This window comes from Amblyomma mixtum, chromosome 1 (assembly GCF_055824585.1).
Source record: "Amblyomma mixtum isolate Tamu chromosome 1, ASM5582458v1, whole genome shotgun sequence".
In the NCBI taxonomy this organism is placed as follows: Eukaryota; Metazoa; Arthropoda; class Arachnida; order Ixodida; family Ixodidae; genus Amblyomma; species Amblyomma mixtum.
Genome location: NC_143012.1, coordinates 18,449,223 through 18,470,729, shown reverse-complemented (window position 1 = coordinate 18,470,729; position 21,507 = coordinate 18,449,223). Strand labels below are relative to the sequence as shown.

Genomic DNA, 21,507 nt, shown 5'->3' with positions numbered 1-21,507 from the left:
GAATTTCGCCTTCATCGAAATTACATGTACGCCGCCGAAGAACCCGCGTCTTTCGGGTCAGCAGCCGAGTGCCGTAACCACTGAGCCACCGTGGCGGGTTTAGTATTAGTATTAGTAGTAGTCATTAAGGCTTTCACGTAGCGGCTTCGCGCCACGAAAGAGAAAATCAAGTGCGCTAAAATTTGGTCTCCCTAAGCTCAAATCTTGCCGTTATATGCTACTCCCGTTTCAGTTGTCTTGTTAGCATTCCATTCGCCGCTGAGAGTACGTTGCATTAACATCGATTCAAAACGACATGTCACGTTTACATGAATGCGACAAAAGTCGACTCCAGTTCATTTTTGGAGGAAAGTGCAAAATCGTCGAGTAAAACAGTAGAACACGAGCCACGCCTTTCCTTCTCAAAACTTTCTCTTGACCTTGCTTTCGAAAACTCGACTCAAGGCGCGTTATGTCACATTTATGTAAACACGGCCATACACGCAACATTCAGTCAACCATATAGTTTTAGTTTATCGGAACCGCGAGCCTGCTCCGCTCACCACAGCGGGAACACAAGTGCGCATGCGCCACTTGCTTGGCCGTGAGTGGCCGAGCGTAAGGAGAACCCCGCACGAGCCCAAACGCGCATCCGGCTTATCTGTTTTTTTCAGCCAGCGTCCGCTTCGGCGCACGCGGTTGTTGCGACACGCGTCTTTACTCTCTTTTTCTCTTTCCTCTTATCTTTCAACTCTCTTCTATCTGCACGTGGCAGCGGTGGTGGCTCGGCTTGAGCCAGTCGGCAGGCCCGTGCACTTTCCTCTTCATCCTTCTCTCAGTCGCAACCAACCAACCAACCAACCAACTATAAAAAAAAATAGACGCGCACCCGTTGCGGTGAGAGAGGGCTGCCACCAACGAACACAGCGGCCAAACAACGGCGGCAGCTTTTCGCGGTGGGGGAACGTAGTACCCATCGCTCCAGAGGCCTAGAAAGCGGTCCGAGTAGGCAGAGACCTGCTTCTACAGATGGTGAGTCCAAGAACTATTTCGAAATCTTGGAAAGCTCGATTGTGGTGTTTCAAGGTGGTGGTCGCTCTGGAAAAAACTTCGTGACTATAGCGTTCGCGCAGGCCACGGACTTGCGTTCCGCGCGATTCTACATTGGCTGGCTGTTGTCGACAGAAAGCGTTATCTGACAAAGTGAGACCTGTATTTCTGCGCAGAATAGTGCTTTTCCCGAAGAAATAATGAACCTATATTATATGTTTGTATAGTTTTGCAATTCCGTTTCACAGAGGACGCCATAATACCCACCGAGGAATGGTCACCAGTGCTCCACTCCCGCTGAGCGTATTGCTGTTAGAAGAGCAGAGCATTGTCACTCAATTAAAACTCTCTAACTGTCAGGCACCCCCGGTTTCGCGATGTCTACGTTGGTGAGTAGTAAGTGCAGCAAGTGGGTGGGTGGGTGGGTGGGTGGCGGGTGTAGCTCTGCTCCGTGGTACGGGCTGTGATTCATCAATGGTTCAGTGAGGCACTTAGCTAAAGTCATTCGTCATAAAAACAAAAAGAGACCAACGATTATTCCTTGATGCTGCGAATGTGAGACCTATAGCTGTGTGCTACGCTTGACCGATTTTATTGAATCACCTTTCCGAGCCCGCATCTCGGAGTTTGACACGCACTTCGTTTGCTTGCTACGCGTCGCAAGTTGAGTTCGAGTTCATGGCCAGCCTCGCGTTTCCGATCGGCGCCTCGTTTCTGCTTTTAACGGAGCAAGCCAAGAACGTAGTAACCAATGAGCTGGCAGCGAACGCTTGTCACAGACGCAGAGGCGTCAGCCTGTGCACGTCACCTGTAAAACGCGTCCCGAGCTGTGGGCCCACTTCCACGGAGTAAATAATAGAGAGTTTTAGTATAGCGTTAGCGTGATAGCGGACCTAAGGGAAATTACGTTAGCGTGCCGCAAGCAACTTATCCCCACAGAGAGTTTTAGTATAGCGTTTTGAAAACGTTAAACGCCATCTGCTTGGCGTGCATGTGAACGGTCCTTCTAAAATGGTCGACACTGCAGCTAACTTGCCAAAGTATAATATTTTCGAGTTTTTTATACGAATTTTTAGTGCAGCGTTCATTTTCGTCTGCAAAATGACCCAGAAATTGAAATAAAATGAAATAAAAACGTAAAACAGTGGCGCCATCTAGTAAAGGCAATGTTAACTACAAGCCGTTGGAGCAAGAATATTTGCCATCACATGACGTCTAATGTTCAAAAAACTTTTGTAAATTGAATATAAACTCTCTTTACATAATTTAAGTCTATAAAAAAATAGCGAAAAACCTCCAAATCTATTTTTGTCTCGTTCCAGACGTTTTTGCTAGGTTTCTGCTGGGTTTCGGGCCGTTGCAGACGGTAGCAGTGCAGCTTGAGGTTCCATTAGGCTTGCGCGCTCCAGAATCAAGAGCGTATCTCAAAAACTGCGCTGAATTGCAGCTTAAACTTTATCGTAGAAGCAAGGTAAGTCATAGCGAAAAGCAAAAACACCAGTAGTTGCCGGTAAACACGCCGACCAGAATCGCAAGAGCTGCTGAATCGGCAGAAGCGGGCGGCTCTCGCTTGAAAGGACGCCGCCATGTTTTCACGCTAAGGGCGCAAAATCCGCAACTGCCGTAACGCTAAATTCTGAAAATTGCGTTCGTACGCTAACGCTTTCTCCCCGTTAGCGTTCTGCGCATGCGCACTCGGGACCCGCTATTCCGCTATGCCCGCAATTACGCAAAGCCCGCAATACTAAAACTCTCTAATGACAGTCTAGTTCCCGGTCTAACCTTATTTGCCGAAAATTGGTTTTGTTGCGGAAGCAACACTACGCTAGGTGTGAGCGATTTCGCAGAGCCCCGGAGAGCCCCAACTGCGCATGCGCGAGGAGCGAGTGTGAGACAGTTAATGCGTAATTTCATTTCCTCAAATACAATTTTCATTTTCTTCATTACGGCCCCCCCTTTCTCTTCCTTCTTCTTTTGCTCCCACTTCCTTCCTTCCGGCACGATGCGGTTAAGGTGTCCACCGAGATGACTCAGAATTACTGCGCCGTTTTCTTTCCTCAAAAAAGCATTGGGTTCGAAGGGCAAGGTATCGCGCCGAACGGGTGGTGGCGTTCCGTGGACTCCCTGGCAGCGCTACAACACGCGGTCGCGTTCCACTCCTAAAGTCGAAGCTTAAGAATCATTAATTGGCAGTTAATTATTATTTAGTCATTAATTAGTGATTGTACATTAATCAGTATTTTGACATTACTCAGTAATTAGTACTTAATTTAATGTGGCGGCATCCAGTGTTGACGTCACCAGGGCCACAGAGGCAGTCGAAGTGGTGCGGAAAACGCTTTCGCCTCTACGGACTTTAGACAGCCAAAGTGCCACCTAAATTTTTTTATCTCTCTGAAGGAATAGATGGTGAATGTCACAAATATTACATATCAATGACAAGACTAATAGTCTTTGTTTGGAGAATGGATAAGAATGAATGAATAAGAAGTGAAATGAAAGAAATAAAATATGGAAAAATAAAAAACAAGCAGTGCGCCTGGAAACGCTTTCGCCTTGCAGCACTGAGCCAAAGTGCCCCCTGAATTTTAACCGCGCCGATTTCCGTCTCCTCCTCCGCCTCCGTACAGGCAGTGTGTGGACGGCCGAACGCCTCCACCGTTATGTGGTGCTCCCAGTGCATTGTGCGCGAACTGCGACAGCCATGACGTCAAACCAAGCATAACTGAAGCTTTTCGCTTGTATATCCAAGCTTAACCAGAGCTAAGCCACTGCCAACTTTCTTCATGTTTGAAGGCATCCACCTACTCCGTCGGGTCTGCTGCCATCGCAAGCAAGGATGTTGCGGACGTTATCATTGACAGGAAACCCAACAAGACATATATCCTCGGCAAGTTCCTCGGCAAGGTGAGCTCTTGGGTTAGTGGCGGGCGATACTTCGCTCAGCACGGTTCCAGACCGCGCAGTGACGTTCTTCGGGTAGGGCGCGGTGCTCAAAACACAAGTTGCCAGCGCTACGCTCGGCACCCTTCTGGTGGGTGTAATTCGGTCTATGCTGCCCCATCACCCTTCCGTTTACCTTTGAGTTAACGTTTATTTCGGCTAATCCTCTGCCAATTTCTAGGTCGCCGCGGTGGCTCAGTGGTTATGGCGCTTGGCTACTGACCCGATAGACGCGGGTTCCATCCTGGCCGCGGCGGTCGAACTTCGATGGAGGCGAAATTCTAGAGACTCGTGTACTGTGCGATGTCGGTGCACGTTTAAGAATCCAAGGTGGTAGAAATTTCCGGAGCCCTTCACTGCGATGTCCCTCATAGCCTCAGTCGCTTTGGGACCTAAACTTTCATAAACCAAACCTCTGCCCATTTCTTGCTTGTTTCTGCCGTCTGTGTTTCCACGTCGCAGCGTTATTGCATGTCACCACTACTGTGCTGCCCTCGCCAACCAGCGTGGGCGCTCCTGCGGCGATTCTCGTTTACAGCGCGGCTTCGAGAAATACCTCGGAACTGCCTCTGGCGCGTAAACTGACCGATACGGTTTTGCCAAGCTCTGTCAGCGTAGAATGCTCGTCGTGGGCCCCAAATGGCGCTTAGACAATCGTGACTGTACTCAGCAACGCACGCTTTGGCGCTCCCGTGCGTCGCACCGTAGTGGAGGGCTCCGGAAATATCGACCACCGGCCCGTTAAAGAACTCCTGGTGGTTGAAATTTCCGGAGCCCTCCACTACGCCGTCTCTCATATTTCAGTCCTATGAAGGAGAAATTCTAGAGGCCCGTGTACTGTGCGATGTCAGTGCATGTTAAAGAACCCCAGGTGATCGAAATTTCCGGAGCCCTTCACTACGGCGTCTCTCATAGCCTCAGTCACTTTGAGACGTTAAACCCCATAATCCAAACCAAACCGTTCCCGTCTGCATATGGTTTAAGTGCGTGCGCCGTCATTAACCAAAAAAGGGGGAAAGGGGAATGGGGGGAGGTCATGTTTGGTTACGAGCGCCTGGCGCTATCATTGTATACATTTACGGGAAACCACTTCTTATTCCAGGGCGGATTCGCAAAATGTTACGAACTAAGAGACTAGAGCGACGAACACGATTTTTGCCGGCAAGGTCGTCGCTATAGGGAGGTCCTCACCGAGTCCTACAACAAAGAAAAGGTGAGGACTCTGTGGCGTTCGTGCTAATTCTCACATTGGTTTAGTTAGCCGGTATTCCTTTTTTTTTTTAATGAATTCCGCGCACCAACACTGTAAAGGTAGTGGTAGCTTGTGGAAGAAAAATTGCGAGGAACTTCAGCGTCTAACGTGGTTAAAGGCGAAAGCCTGAGTGCTGCATTATGCTACGCGATTGTTCACTTCACATTCTGTTGGTGCATTAATTAACTGCTAATAAATGACGCTTAATCTATGCCTTTAGGAGTGGAACGTGACAGCGTGTTGTAGCGCTGCCAGGGAGTCTACGGAACGCCACCACCCGTTCGGCGCGATGCGTTGCCCTTTGAACGCAACGCTTTTTGAGGAAAGGAAACGATGCTGTAATTCTGTCATCTCGGTGGACACCTGAACCGCACCGTAGAAGTGGAAGTGGAGTGAAAGAAGAAAGAGAAAGAGGGGCCGTAATGAAGAAAATGAAAATTGTGTTCGAGGAAAGGAAATTACGCAGTAACTGTCTCACATAATCGGTGGACACCAGTCGAAAATTGTATTTGAGGAAAGGAAATTGCGCAGTAACTGTCTCACATATTTCGGTGTACACCCGTCAAAATTCGCGCCCAGTGATGTCACGATCACTTCGGCCAATCTGAAACGCGGACAAATTTGCTAACACGTCTTGGTCACGACAGTATGAGCCATTAAAGGCTTTCGCCTTAATATTCCTCCCAGATCTCAGGAGGCGCTTGTTTGCAAGCTTGCATACAATCTTGATCGTACGGAGCCGTGTATTGCAGCTATACCTTCTCATCTCAAGTTCAGTGCTGTCAAAATAAACGCATGAAGCCTACCACTACTTTCTTGGCTGCTCTTAGCGTTTCTGTATCGTGCTGTCCTGTTCTGATGCCTTATTTATGCTACATGCAGATTGCTCAAGAGATCCAGATACACCGAAGCTTGAGCCACAAGCATATTGTGGGCTTCCGGGGCCACTATGATGATGACAACGTCTACATAATAATGGAGCTCTGCACCCGCCGGGTATGTCCACTGCTCATGCGCATGGTCTTTGTGGAGCCACAGTCCTACTTAGATCCTTCTTATGGCTTCTGAGCCTCAAGCTACTGCAGTATATGTCAAGCAGCACTCTGGAAGTTGCAGTGTATGCCCTTAGAGATATTAAATAGTGCCGTCAGTACGGGTCAGTTGCTGCATGTAGCCATGTTTCAAGCACTCAAGACGGGAGTGGGCTTTACTGTTGCCATATAAGCAATTTCCGCTAGTTGACGCGTATTACCTCTGCATTTTGTCATTTTAACGGCCTTGTTTAATAACAGTTGGTCACGTATCCTACAGTCTATCGTTGTGTACTGAAGCCTGCTGCAGGTGCGAAGTTTCCGTGAGTTCACATATGGCAAAAATTTGTCCATGCCTCCATTACACCATTTGTCCTCCAAATTGGGACCCCCCGCCTCCTCCTTAATGGTATGCCTATAGATAAGCAACATTGCTTCAGGAGTACGACTCGTGAGATAAACACTGGTTCTTAATAAAAACGAGTGGGAAATTGGTCGAGTTGGGGAACCGAACGAGGGCCTCCAGAGTGCGAGACGAGCACACTAACCACTCCGCCACGCCAGCTTGGCGCATTAGTGAATACGGTGTTTTCTTACAAGGGTGCTTTAGAGACGTGTACTGTGGTGTCCATTTCCTTTCCTTAAAACCAATTTTCATTTCATTTTCCTTCCCTTACGGCGCGGTTCGGGTGTCCACCGAGATATGAGACAGGTGTCGTTTCCTTTCCTTCGGGCAAGGTGTCGAGCCGAACGGGCTATGGCGTTCCGTGGACCCCTTGGCAACGCTACAACACGCTGTCGCGTCCCACTCTTAAAAACGAAGCTTAAGCGTCCTCGAATTTTTTTATTGGCTTTGGCGACTGCGGTCGCTTTTTTTATTGTAGTGTTTTAGAGCGCAGCTCTTTGGAGCCTGTTTTACGGCGTCACCCTCGCCCGTTCGGCGTTCATTGCGTTCATTAGCGTTGGCGTTGCGTGTTACTCTCCGATCATTTTAAGGAAAGGAAGTGCGCAAACTGGCTCCATGGGTCAGTGGACACCTGAATCGCACTGTTGTGTTGTTGATGCCCATGAGCCGATGCCTAGCAACCGTCGCGGTGGACACCCGAACCGCACCGTATGCAGGAAGGAAGTGGGAGTGAAAGAAGAAAGACAAAAAGGGGCCGTGATGAAGAAAATGAATTCGAGGAAAAGAAATTACGGAAGAGGTTGCGCCGCTGAGCGGAGGAGAGGCCACAATTGGCACAATTCCAGCGCACGGACGGACACCGCTAGCATGAGATGAGCCATTAAAGGCTTTCGCCTTAAAAAGTCCCCATCAAGTTGATACAGGCTTTCAGTGTGTGCACGATTGCTTGCACAGCGCCGTACGGGAAATGTAAGAAAAGAGAGAACAAGAAGCTGGGAATTCTAATATGCAAAGCATATAAAAGAGGACTTGGTTTCACTGTCAAAAAAGGAACGGAAAGACTGCTAAACAAGGGCATTCACAACAGGGTAGACGAAGTTACTGAAGGCAATTAGGTTTCCCAGAAGATACAGCTATCAGCAACCAGGACCTGAAGGGACGTGCTGAATAGACCAGGGCTCCGAAGCATTTGGTATACGGTGGACAGGGAGGACTTGAAGGTTGTCTTAGAAGGAAGATCGAGTTGCGGGCCATTCTGAGAAAGTTTGGCCAGCAGTTTCATAGGGACAGAAGAGTCTAGGGCGAAGGCCGTCAGGAGAACTTGGGGCCGGATGGAAAAGAAAATTTACGTGTACGCGATGGGACCGGTCAAGGTGATAAAAACCATAGCATACATGGATGCAGAAGGGAAATTGAAGATTTCCCGGAAGCCCTCATATGCAATTACCGACTCCGAGACTGCATGTCTTTGCTATACCAGAGGTATTATATTATGGATTGTTGAACACGTAAAAAGAGTACTCAAACCAAACAAGAGAATCCAAAAACTTTCAGTCTACTGTGATATGGACCCAAGGACACTCTGTGGATGTTGAAAACAAAGGCGCTCATGCTGGTGCCCGCGCGCTATTACCCTTCGTCCCGCAGCATTCGCAGGCACATATTTTTTTATAGCCTTAATGAAGCTGTAGGAAATTACTCCAGCAATTGAGAATATCAAGGAAAGTATACGCCGAGCCGGACAAAAATCTGAACAGGGAGCAAGCAGTCTTCCTAAGGAAATTCCTATCAAATACTTAATATCAACCCAGTCAAATTCAGCTCTACGTTTTCAAATTCGCACGATCCGCATTGCTCCTTCTGCGGCCAAGCGGCTGTCTTATATCACATTTGATATGGACTTGCCAGAAAAATTCAGCAGCTGAGAACTCGGAGGCCGGGCTGCCAAGCTGTTGTTGTTCCTGTCCTCAAGAGCTTTTGTTGTTGTCTATAGTGTGAGCTCGCACTGGGACGACCAGCTAAAGCATTGACCTCTTTCTCTCTCGGGGTTCTTTATCGTATTCTGTCGTCATGAAACACACATACGCCTTCATTTCTAAATAACCCTGGCGTAGGTACGTTGAGAACTTACGAAGGCAAAGTGGCATTGTTCCAGATTTGAAAGCTGTTCACTTGAAAATGTGCACTACAAAGAAGTTCACAAAATCGGGCTTCGGGAAGTGAGAAGGAGCTCGACTTCACTAAATTTAAATAAATTTGAGCAAGCCTATACGGATGTATAATTATTGTTTTGTTGGTGTCCCTACATACTTCCAAGTCGCCGCGACGCTATGCACTTAGTGCTACATTGTCGACGCGCTTGAGAGACAGAGACCACCGATGCAGCTGAGATAGGAAGACGTTTATTGGTAACCGGCCAGCGCTTTTAAACGGTAGCCGAAGGAGAGCGAGAGAGAGAGAGAGCTGGGGGGATTGGTGCACGCGATGTCATGCGCATTTGCCGAGCCGACGAACGCGACGCAGGGTGATCAGGCGTGATAACGATACAGCATATATGATCCGTACAACCGGCGGCAATATAAGTCGGGGCATGCGAAGGTGGCCAGAATGAGATAAATCTGTCTCGCCGCGCCGTCTGACGTTGCACTTCTGGGGACGAGACATCGCAGAGCGCGTGCGCGTCCTTTCATGCTCGCAGCCATATCTTTTTTTCTCGCTTGCATTTGAGTAGCTGGTTATATGCAATAGGCAGCGTTTGGTGGTAAGCGTCGCTTTCTTTATTCACTACGTCACGCTCGCACTTCGACGGGCGCATGACAAGGGTGAAGCGAACTGCGAGCGTCAGGCTGTGAATAAAGTGACCCCTAACGCCAAACTCTGTATGTAATCAGATAGTCAGCTCCAGCAGAGAAAAAAAAAAAGACACGGCAGCGAGCATGAAACGACGCGCATTCGCACTGCAATATCTCGACAGGAGAAGAGCCTTAGTTGCTTTGGGACGTTAAACCCCACAAACAAAACCAAACCAACCAACGTCAGATGGCGCGGCGATGCATTTTTACCTGATTTCGGCTGCCTGTCGCGTGGCCCGACTTATTTTGCCGCCGATTGTACAAGTGTTCACATGAAAGCACACAGAAGCGCATGCACAAAACCCATGATTTCCGATTTCTCTAGGTTTATGGTCTAGACGTCCCAAAGCGACTCGGGCTATATGAGGGACGCCGTAGTGGAGGCATTCCTGAGGAATTCCTTGTCTCTCTGCAGGGCACTTCCAATTCCACGGACGAAGCGGTGGTTATGATCGCCGCCGTTATCCACGACGCGGACCATCCCGGGCGGTCGAACAGGTTCCTGTCCGCGCAGGACCACGAGCTCGCTCTCACTTATAACGACATGTGCGTATGCAGATCACACGTCTTTTTCCTCAAGTTTAACTCGGCTACATGTCCTGAGTGCAAAATGGTGCTGAGGAATTTTTGTAATCTTTAGGTCTTCTTATTTTATCTTTAAACTTAAACAAACAAAGTAAGTCCAGTAGGTGTTGAAAAATAGGTCCTGCGCATTCCACGGAATATTGCCCTAGTGTGCTCTTTGTAGTTTTCCATAGTGTACACACAGAATACAAGTGGCATTCCTGTGGTTTGACACAAGGCTGTGTCATTGGCACGCCCATGTGGCGCTAAGTGTCGGTTATGGTAGCGCTCTGTCACGCGCTAAGAAAATGCACAGCTGGCCCTTTTCTGTTCTTGTCAGTTAGATCACTGCGCCTACTATCACTGCGTCTACTAAGCAGCTGTGAGCCCTACGGAAACCCTTGCAATACCTCAAGACTTCACGCTTGGAGGATTAAAACCGTGGTGTGTCAGTGGGGCATTTTCCAGTTATTTGTTTCATTGTGTGTAAGCATAATTATTCCTCTGTTGTGAGCCAGTGGTCCCATCAGCCACATTTGGAGTATAATGTCGTTGCTGGCTTCCGGGGCCACTTTGAAGATGACAACGTCTACATAATAATGGAGCTCTGCACCCGCCGGGTATGTCCACTGCTCATGCGCCTGTTCTTTGTGGAGCCACTGTCCTACCTAGATTCTTCTTATGGCTTCTGAGCCTCAAGCTACTGCAGTATATGTCAAGCAGCACTCTGGCAGTGGCAGCGTATGCGCTTAGAGTTAATAAATAGTGCCGTCAGTACGGGTCAGTTGCTGCATGTAGCCCTGTTTCAAGCACTCAAGACGTGGGTGGGCTTTACTGTTGCCATATAAGCAATTTCCGCTTGTTGACGCGTATTACCTCTGCATTTTGTCATCTTAACGGCCTTGTTTAATAACAGTTGGTCACGTATCCTACATTGCATCATTGTGTACTGAAGACTGCAGCAGGTGCGAAGTTTCCGCGAGTTCACACACGGCAATAATTTGCCCATACCTCCATTACACAATTTGACCATGAAACCACAGCGTCGGGGTAGAATAGGTTCCCTGTCGGTTGCCACTGCATCACTACCCGAGGACTGACGGGCTGCAGGGACTTGGTCGTGTGTAGACAGCGTTTCGCCGGGTGGGAAGACACCAGCCTCCGAGGCTTGCTCAGGCTCAAGCTGTGTTTTTCCGACTTCCTTCTCGACCACCATTGAAGATACCCATGGTAGGACTTGAGTGTTGTGTTTGGTTTAATGGCGCATAGGCATCTAAGGTTATCATGCGCCAAGCTCAAGGTGGAGGAAGATTGATTTCTATAGAATTTTACTAAAAAGCGAAAAACATCGGTGGTGTAAAGAGCCTCAAAATTTAGCTGCTGCTACACTGTAATGCTCGGAAAGAAATTTTAAAAATATTAGTATTAAAACCTTTAAACAAGGTCGAGTAACCACAGTGGCGATCCTTTGCTGGGCAAGGATCCCGAGGCTCCCAACCCATCAGGTAAAGACCTCAGCATTTTTCTCAGGAATGAGAAGACGGCTGAGGTGTATACAAAGTGCAGCAAAGCTGTGGATCAGGATTTATAGCCCCTCGAGAAATCCTGCTTCTCTTAAAAAGGTAAAAACACAAGATAAGTACACGATTGCATTGTTGCCTAAGACCAGTGTAGGATGAAAAGGAACGAGTTCATTGTAAGATCGAGTGAAGTACTTTTTTCTTATTTTTTCAAGTTTCACGCATGAGAACAAAATGTGATTAATTGTAAGTTCATCTCCACATTCCTCACAGACTGGATTCTGTTGTTTCATTAGTATAAAACTGTGTGTCAGGTGTGTGTGTAAAATGCGCAGACGACATAAAACACTTCCATAAAACGTTTCTGGTGCCCGCAGGTCTTCCATTCACCAAGGACAGGCTTTACAAAATGTAGCTTGTTGTCAACTTCGTTGTCCCATGAAGCCTGCCATTTTCCTTTAAGTTTATTTTTAACAAGTTTCATGCATTCTTTATAAGGTACATCGATTTCCTTCATTTGTACATTACGGGCACGTGCGGCACATGCGTCAGCGCTCTCATTCCCCCTGATTCCCGCGTGACTAGGGATCCAGCAAAACTTTATTGTAAATCTTTTTGTTTCAGCCTTCACTATGTCATGTATTATGTCTCCTATTATGGGTTTAACTGCATTTCTGAAGTTTAGTGCTGTAATTACACTGAGGGAGTCGGTGTAGATGACACATTTTTGTATATTTTTCTTGATTACTTTTTTAACCACGACAGTAATGGCGTAACTTTCTGCCGTGAATACTGATGCGCACTCAGGTAGCCTGACTATTTTTTCTTCTTTCTCTTGTTCTACTGCACTGCCAACGTAGCTGTTTTTGAGCCATCTGTGTAAAAATCTATGTAATCCTTGTACTTATCCTTCACTGCTGAAAATTCTTGCAGTATATATTCTTGTAGAGTTTGCTTTTTGTGGATGTGCGTCAACGTAAGATCACACACAGAGGGAAAGCTGTACCAAGGTGGCAGTGGGTGGGGTCTCGGGGCAATATTTGGCAGTGTATTCAGTATACCTAATTCTTTGCATTTTTCTTCAAAGCGGAGGAGGATTGGTCTGATTGCTTGCGGTTTGTTGTGAAACAGTTGTTTAGATTGACATTTTGTAACTATGGGGTAGCAGAGATTTTTTGGGTAGTGAACGGGTTTTTAGGACGTATGCGGATGTCAGCATGGTTCTTCTGTCTGTAAGGGAAGGTTCATTGGTTTCGACATAGAGACTGTTTATGGGGGATGTTCTGTAAGCGCCAGTTGAGAGACGTAAACCAAAGTTATGCACGGGGTCCAGACGTTTTATGTATGATGGTCTCGCATACCAATACACGATGCACCCGCCGCGGTGGCTCAGTGGTAAGGCGCTAGTCTACCGAGCCGGAGTACCCGGGTTCGAACCCGACCACGGCGGCCGCGTTTCGATGGAGGCGAAACGCAAGAGGCGCCCGTGTGCTGTGCGATGTCAGTGCACGTTAAAGATCCCCAGGTGGTCGAAATTATTATCCGGAGACCTCCACTACGGCACCTCTTTCTCTCTTTCTTCTTTCGCTCCTACCTTCCTTCCTTCCCTTACGGCGTGGTTCAGGTGTCCGCCGATATATGTGAGACAGATACTGCGCCATTTCCTTTCCTGAAAAACCAATTTACCAATGTACCCGTAATTGAGGCAGGATCGTACTAGAGCACGATAAATGTGCAAAAGGCATGTCCTATCGGACCCCCACCCTCCCCCGTTTATGTGAAAGCACCTTTAGGATATTTAATGATCGGGCAGCTTTCTTCATCAGCTTGTTAATGTGTGGAAGGAATGTGAGCTTTCTATCAAAAATTATACCTTGAAATTTGTGTTGTTCATTAACTGGTAATTCTGTTTCTCTTAGCTAGAGGTTGGGATTGTTCTGTAGGCCTCGTTTGAGAGAAAACATGACGGCCACTGTTTTCTGAGGAGAGAACTGGAATCCGTTTCTGTCTGCCCGTGTCGCTCGTATATTTATTGTCAATTGTACTTGTCTCTCGCATGTTGGTATGTTGGTTGATGTGCAGGCAATCTGGAGATCAACATAAACCGAGTACATAATTGATTTTGGGATTATTTGGGCTAATGAATTCATTTCCACGACAAAGAGTGTAAGTGCTTAAAATGCACCCCTGTGGTACTCCGTTCTCTTGAACAAGCTTCTTTGAGATGGTTGAGCCTAGGCGTACGTGAAAGGAACGGTTCGATAGGAAGTCTTTTATGCAGTTCAACATCCTTCCCCGGATGCCAAGCTCTGCTAAATCTCCGAAGATACCGAACCTCCAAGTGGTGTCGTATGCCTTTTCGTGGTCAAAGAAGACAGCGACACAGTGTTGTCTGTGTATGGAAGCCTCTCGAATAGTATTTTCGAGGCGATCTAAATGGTATGTTGTCGAGCATGCCTTTTTAAACCCACGCTGATAAATGTCAAGGAGTTTCCGAGATTCAAGCACAAAGGCTAGCCGGATATTCAATACGCTTTCAAAAGACTTGGCGAGGCAGCTAGTAAGAGCTATTGGCCTGTAACTGCTAGGGGATGTTGGCTGCTTCCCAGGTTTTAAGAATGGCACTATAACGGCTCTTTTCCAAGCTTCCGGAGGTTTACCTAATGTCCAAATTTTGTTGAAGATGGTTGGGAAAGATGTGCCAGCATTTCATAAATTTTATCAGGGCCTGGAGTTGTGTGTTTGTCGGCAGATAAAACTCTGCTTATTTCTTGGACTGTAATGAATCGATTTAAAGGTTCATTTTTGCAACCAGTTATTGGAAGTCTGTTTTCTCAGCTGCGTTTTTTATTTTAAAAATGATTCTGAGTAGTGTGCAGAATTGGAAACAGTTGAGAAATATTCACCCAGGATACCTGCTTGTTCTTCTATACTTGTTTGTGTATCTGGGGCTGTAAGAAAAGGAATTGTAAAAGGGGAGAAGTCGCCATTTAATTTACGAACTTGCTCCCACAGTTTTTTTTGGATTTGATTGAAGTGTTTATGGAAGATATGTCATTTTCCCAGGAAGCTTTCTCGGCATTACGACGTATGCGCCGTGCATTAGCTCTCGCCTTTTGAAGTTTATAAGGTATAGCTGCGAAAACTTCCCCAAGCTTTATTTTTCTCCTTTTTCGTTTCTCTACATTCCTTGCCATACCACACCTTGTTGTTGTGTCGAACCACCTCAGAGGACTGAGGAATAGCCAGGCGTGCCACCGAAATGATGCAGTATGTGAACACCTCATTTAGTTGATAACACTAAGTTGATCGTCAAATATTTTTTTTCCAGAGAGGACTTTTCCCGAAACAGCTCCCAGTCAGCTATGTGAAGCTTCCAACGACGCGGTTTGCTTGGGGTGACTGATGGGGATGACAAGCTGATTACTACAGGCAAATTATTGCTTCCGTAGGGGTTGTCAAGAACATCTGAATTAAATTCATAAAAACAGACGGTGAGCCAAAAGACAAGTCTATACAGCTTATTTTTCCTGAAGATGGGGAGTAATACGTCGGTTTGTCTGTATTTAACAGACAAACGTTGTTCCACAGAATAAAATCTTCTAAAACCCGACCTCTGGTGTCAATCTGTTCGCTTCCCCAAAACCCAGAATGGCATTAAAATCGCCTACTACATGATATGGCTCGGGTAACTGCTTAAAAAGTTCTTCTAGATCATGAAGTGTTGCAGTGAGATGGGGTGGAAGACATGTAGAGCATACGGTAATTGTTCTAAAGTTAAGAACGGTAACTGCAACTGCTTCGAATTTTGTTTGGAGCCTGATCTCACGGGTTCCAACACCATTCTGGAAAACAATTGCAACGGCTCCAGAGAGCCTACTCGCCTGCTCACGGTCACGGCGAAAGACTTTATACTTTTTAAAAAGATTTTTATGAGAAGGTACCAAGTTGGTCTCCTGCAGACACAGGGCTACACGAGATAGAAAATTTAAAAGGTCTTTTGCGTCTATAGCTATCGATCGGACCCTTCCTGTCCCAACTGCCCCTGTATCTATGCGGACCTTGCCCATTGCCTCTTCTATTGCCCGGCTGCTCAGCAGTCGGGTTCCTACCCCCCACCCTCTCTATCCATCACCACCTGGCCCGACTGGCTTGGCGCTGAAGGGGAGGAAGAACAGCGACCTCTGGTCGCCCAGGCGGTCGACATGCTCGGCCTATAAATTATGGTCGAATAAAAGTATTTTACTACTACTACTACTAGTACTAGTCTTTTATTATTCCACGGCAGTTCCAGTGGATGAGGAACGTCATGATGATTTTTTTTTTTGGGGGGGGGGGGGGGATTTGTGGTCAGTTGAGGCACATTTGGAACAGGTGTCACAGCCGCGGCAGCTTTGGGAGCCATGGCCAAACTTATGGCATTTGAAGCAGCGTCTAGGGTTGGGTATATAAGGGCGCACACAGATTTTTGCATAACCTACCACAATTGACTCGGGCAGGGTGCAGGAGGCAAAAGTCAAGACCAAATGTTTCGTTGGAATCTCTGTTTTCCTTTCGGATTTTGATTATGTGTAATTTTTTACGTTCTGATCGAACAATCCTTCAAGCATTTCTTCCTCTGTTATCTCGAGAAAGTCGTTGTCAGAAATGACGCCACGTACTGTGTTCAAAGAAAGGTGTGGTGTTACGGATACAGGAATATCACCTAAGGTTTCGATGTTTGCCAGCTTTGTGATCTAAATTATATCCAGCAATTCTACCAGGAGGTCGCCGCTAGCCAATTTGGTCACTTTGTACTTAGGGCCCAAGGAATCTGTCAGAACTATTGACACTACAAAGGGGGATATCACTCTAGCTGGCTTTTATTTTTGTTCACTATGAACAATGTGATATTTAGGGAAAGTTGCTTTCTTTTTATTGATGAAGTTGGAGGTCATATCAGTCCGCCCTCTTTCTAGAGGGCGATCATTTGAAATGAATGAGGTAGCCATAGAAAAAAAATGGCTGAGGCTTAACTTGGTTAAGCCTGGAGAATGCGAAGCATCATCGTGTCGCGTAATTTGGAGGCGCACAACCACAGCGACGGCGCGAGGTGGGCCCCCCGTTTCTCCACTGTCGTGACGTCATCGTGTCACGTGGTGTGACGTCATGTATCACGTGATTTGGAGGCGCACAACCACAGCGACGGCGCGAGGTGGGCCCCCGTTTCTCCACTGCCGTGACGTCATCGTGTCACGTGGTGTGACGTCATGTATCACATGATTTGGAGGCGCACATCCACAGCGACGGCGCGAGGTGGGCCCCCGTTTCTCTACTGTCGTGACGTCATCGTGTCACGTGGTGTGACGTCATGTATCACGTGATTTGGAGGCGCACAACCACAGCGATGGCGCGAGGTGGGCCCCCGTTTCTCTACTGTCGTCACGTCATCGTGTCACGTGGTGTGACGTCATGTATCACGTGATTTGGAGGCGCATAACCACGGTGAAGGGCTGATGTGGTAGCTAAAGTAGTATGCTTCGCATAAAAAATGTTCTTCGGCCATGGTGCCAGCCACCCACCATGGAGCCCAACAAGGGGACGGGACAGGAACTTGAAAAACAAGCCCTGCCCACGCCAGCTGTACACCACTGCTATAAGCAAATATGACGCAACTCAGGGTAGTTGATCACACAAGGTTAACCCTCGCCGCCAGGAAAAAAGGTAAATCTAAGAAGTGAATAGGTGACAGGAGAGTTGAGAAAGAAGATAGGAAAGTGAAAGATGAAGGGGAGGACAGGAAAAGGCGACTGTCGATTTCCCCCGGTCGGGTCAGGCCGGAGGTGCCGTCTACAGGAAGCTGGGGCCAAAGTGCTGTGTTGCCTCCGCCGAGGGGCCTTAAAGGTCCAAACATTCGGCATCGGCTCAACCGCCAGAATCCCCTTTTCCCGGACACGGTGATGCCACGCACGGCTAAGCGCGGGTGCTCGGGTCCGTGGTGGCGAACTGCTCATCATCATCACCCTGCGGGGATGTCCCTGCGGATGCTCTGGAATCCGTGGTGTCGCAACTCACCAACGTCTGCATGAATCAGACGCCCCTGCGGGGCTGGTCGCACTTGATCCACATGCCGCCGCTGCATTCCCGTCGGTGTATCTACCGTGAACAAGCGTTGGCTCCCTGCTTGATGTAGTACTGGCCTCTGGGTTCCTCTCTCGAAAACACGCACTCAGACGGCTTCGTGGCTGAAACCCCAGCAGTTCTTCTGTCGGTGACCTCCGATCCCGGTATGGTGTGGAGCTGTGTCGTAATATAAGCTTGGCAAGTCGACTTTGTAAAGCTCCCTGCCAATTTTTTTAAGCCCATTTTTCAGGGTGCGCACAGCGCGTTCTGCCGCGCCGTTTGATTGTGGATAGTATGGAGCGGGTGTTACTTGATGCACATCATTTCCCCAGAGGAACTGCGATGTCAAAGCGCTCGTAAACTACGGGCCGTTATCGGATACGACAGTCCGAGGGAGGCCAAACAAGCGAAGATCCTCCGAAGCACATTTACTGTAGTTTCCGCCATCGCATTTCTTAGTGGCACCGCCTCGATCCAGTTCGACTCAGCGTCAACCAGGATCGCAATCGCGAAATCCACGTGTAGACGCCGCCAGGGTCGGTTTTTCGGCCAATGTGCCGGAACCTTTTAGGCACTGTGCACACTGCGGGCAATCTTTTCCTAGTTTCTCGGTATCCTTATCTACACCAAGATACCAAAAGATAGAGTGGGCAAGGCTCTTCATTCCAGTTATGCCGGGATGCGTGTTATGCAGCTCTTTCAAAACAGCTTCCCGTGCTCCTTCCGGTAAAACTACGCGATGGCCCCAGGAGATAACTCCGTTACTAACAGCTAATTGATGCCGGCGAATGAAAAACGGCTGGAACCGTTGTTCTTGCCAAACCGCCTTGGCCAACCTCGTAAGACCCACGTCCCCCCTTGTTGGAGCATTTCATCTTTGCTGGTGTGCTCTGCCATTTCCTGCGGGGAAAGCGCCAAATCGTCCAGTGCCTACGCGTGCAGAAGATATTCTGCCAGCTCGCTGTTATCGTCCGTCTCCTGCTTCGGCAGAGGCAAATGGCTTAATGAGTCCGCATTTGCATTTAGCTCCCCCTTCCGATGTTCGAAGTCGTACTGATAGGCTGCTAGCAACAACGCCCAACGCTTAATTCTTGCTGCCGCCATGTTCGGGACTGGCTTGTCGGGATGCAGTAGACCTTTCAGGGGCAAATGGTCAGTAACGAGTGTAAATCGGTTGCCGAACAGATAATTCCGAAACTTCGTAACTCCAAAGACTAACGCCAGTGTTTCCTTCTCTAGCTGTGAATAATTTCGCTGTGTTTTCGTGAGCGAAATGCAATGGCGTGACCTATGCCGTTGATGCGATGTGACAAAACTGCGCCCAGTCCTACTGCGCACTCAAGACTTAGGGGCTTTAGCTGATCGTAAAGAACGAGGAAGTTCGCGCTGCACAAAGCGCGCTTACTTTCCCGAAACGCAGCTTCCAGAGCTGCCCCCGCCCCCAATTCCACGAGACACCTTTACACAGCATGTGATGTTGTAGAGCCAGTGTAGAGGATAAGTGCGGCAGAAATTTAAGAGCAGTACGTAACCAGTCCTAAGAAAGACTTCAGCTGGCTTACAGATGTAGGCGCCGGCGCCTGCAGCACTGCTTCCAGGTTGTCCTGGAGCGGGTGAAGGCCTCTAGCACCGATTAGGTGCCCCAAGAATGACACCTCTTTCTCGCGGACCCAGCACCCGAAGAGAGACAGACAGCTCACCGGGGCAGCTGGGATAGGAAGACGTTCATTTTTAAACGGTAGCCGCGGGAGAAAACGGGAGGGGGGGGGGGGGGGGCGAAGTTAGAGGGATAGAGAGAGAGTGGTGCACGCGCTGTCATGCGCATGTGCCGAGCTGACGAAGCCGAAGTAGGGTGATCAGGCGTGATAACGATACTGCACATATGATCCGTACAACCGGCCGCAAAATAAGTCGGGGCATGCGACAGGTGGCCAGAATCAAACAAATTTTCTTCGCCGCGCCGTCTGACGTTGCACTTCTGGGGTCGAGACATCGCAGTGTACGTGGCGTCCTTTCATGATCGCAGCCATGATTATATGCAGTAGGCAGCGTTTGGTGGTAAAGGCCGATTCACACGACGGTCCGTTCGCCCGCGGCCCGCGCACTACGTGTTCATGCGTCAGCACATTGAGAGGCTCCCTGTCGGCCCGCGGTCTGGTCAAGCAAGGAAGCACGCGTGCCTCTCCCCTCGCGGAAATCAGCGGCGGCCCGAGAAGATGCATGCACTATACCTGGCAATTGGGCTAGCAAGACGGCCCAGGCCATTGAGGAATTGGACAAAGGGCCGCACCCAGTCTGCAGGACTTCCCCCGCAGTTCAGTAAAGTTTTTCTTTCATTCAATCGCCCAGTCACGGGTCGGGAGGGAAAACCAGTTCGACCAGCCTTGCTAAACTCTTCAAAATAATCTGGCAACTGTGCTACACCTACCGCGTCGTCTGCTCCTTTGGTCTGTCGCGTCCGCTTGACGTCATGGGATCGCAGACCAGTCTTTAGTGGCGTGATGAATCGGCCTTGTGTAAATCGGCCGTAATTAAGCGTCGCTTTCTTTATTCAGTACGTCACGCTCGCACTTCAGCGCACGCTTGGCAAGGGTGAAGCGAACTGCGAGCGTCACGCTGTGAACAAAGAAAGTGACGCCTAAAGTACTGTGTGTAATCAGATAGTCCGCTCCAGGCGAGAAAAAGACACGGCTGCGAGCATGAAAGGACGCGGACGCGCACCGCGATGTATCAACACCAGAAATGCAACGTCAGATGGCGCGGCGATGCAGTTTTACGTGATTTCGGCCGCCTGTCACGTGCCCCGACTTATTTTGCCTCGGTTGTAGAAGTGTTCATACGAGTACTCCCTACGGAAGCACATGCAGGAAACCCATGATTTTTGGTTTTATCTCCATAGGTTTATGGTTTAAACGTCCTGAAGTGACTCGGGCTATGAGGGACGCCGTAGTGGAGAGCTCCGGAAAACTCCGACCACCTGGGCTCCTTCAACATGCGCTTGCATTCCACAGTACGCGGGCCTCTAGCATTGCGTCTGCATCAAAATGCGACCGCCGCCACAGGGATCGAACCCGCGCATTTCGAGTCAGCAGCCCAGCAAATCATAACCACTGAGCCACTGAAGCGGGGTCTTTTATCCTAATTATCAGCGTGAACGAAGACGACGGAGAAAAAGACCCACGATGCTCGTGTGCACGCGACGGGCGAGATGGGCTTGAGTCATAACGTTCGAACGTTGCGACGCGGTTTCTCCTAACCACGCTACCTTTTCGTTCGCCTCTGCCCTTCCTGCCTTATCGCAGCCTCCAGGTTTTCGACCAGCGACTGGTGGCCTCGGGACCTGTTCGCCGCTGGAGGGCGCCAGACCAGAGACTGGCGGCTACATCTTGTGGTGTGGGCAAGCGCTGACGTTCCGCGCGAGGCAGGTGAGCGTTCGTTTGATTACAGCAACCGCGGCTGCTCGTGCTGTTTATCTGGTTCTGCGTGAGCGTTTTCGGGGCCCGTTCGCACTATTCCGAAAATCCGGCGAGCGGAACGGATTCGGCTGCTTTTGACGCCGACCGGGGCGGAAAGCGACGCGGCGAGGCCGATCGCTGCAGGACCGATTTCCGCCGGAAAAATTCGGCGGTGGCAAACATGGCAGCACCCTTCGAAGGAAGCTGGACTCGTCGCTTCCGACTGGATTCGTAGTTGTTGCTGCCTTTTTCGGTGCGTTCACTGGCCATAGAGGACCAGTCTTTCGCTTCATCTCACCTCACCTATGAGAAAGCTTAGAAGCGATAAATTTCCTTTGTTTTTTATTTAGAGT

General features: G+C 48.8%; 1 protein-coding gene across 9 annotated transcripts in view; it reads left to right on the top strand.

The window, feature by feature from the left end:
- The first annotated feature begins 913 nt into the window (after positions 1-913).
- LOC149365634 (high affinity cAMP-specific and IBMX-insensitive 3',5'-cyclic phosphodiesterase 8A-like) overlaps positions 914-21,507 on the top strand; it is a 36,599-nt gene continuing 16,005 nt past the window's right edge. For 6 of the 9 annotated variants that reach the window (XM_089544871.1, XM_089544833.1, XM_089544800.1 and 3 more), the window contains exons 1-2: positions 3,820-3,936; positions 21,002-21,124. Coding sequence is in view for 3 of the 9 variants with exons in the window: in XM_089544825.1 (XP_089400951.1) it covers positions 1,009-1,011; positions 3,826-3,936; positions 6,107-6,220; positions 9,929-10,059; positions 10,422-10,590 (528 nt within the window). In the remaining 6 variants the exon portion in view is untranslated. Of the gene's footprint in view, positions 1,012-3,819; positions 3,937-6,106; positions 6,221-9,928; positions 10,060-10,421; positions 12,452-21,001; positions 21,125-21,507 lie in introns of those variants that run through there. The other 3 variants (XM_089544863.1, XM_089544825.1, XM_089544853.1) reach the window with 3 other exon arrangements.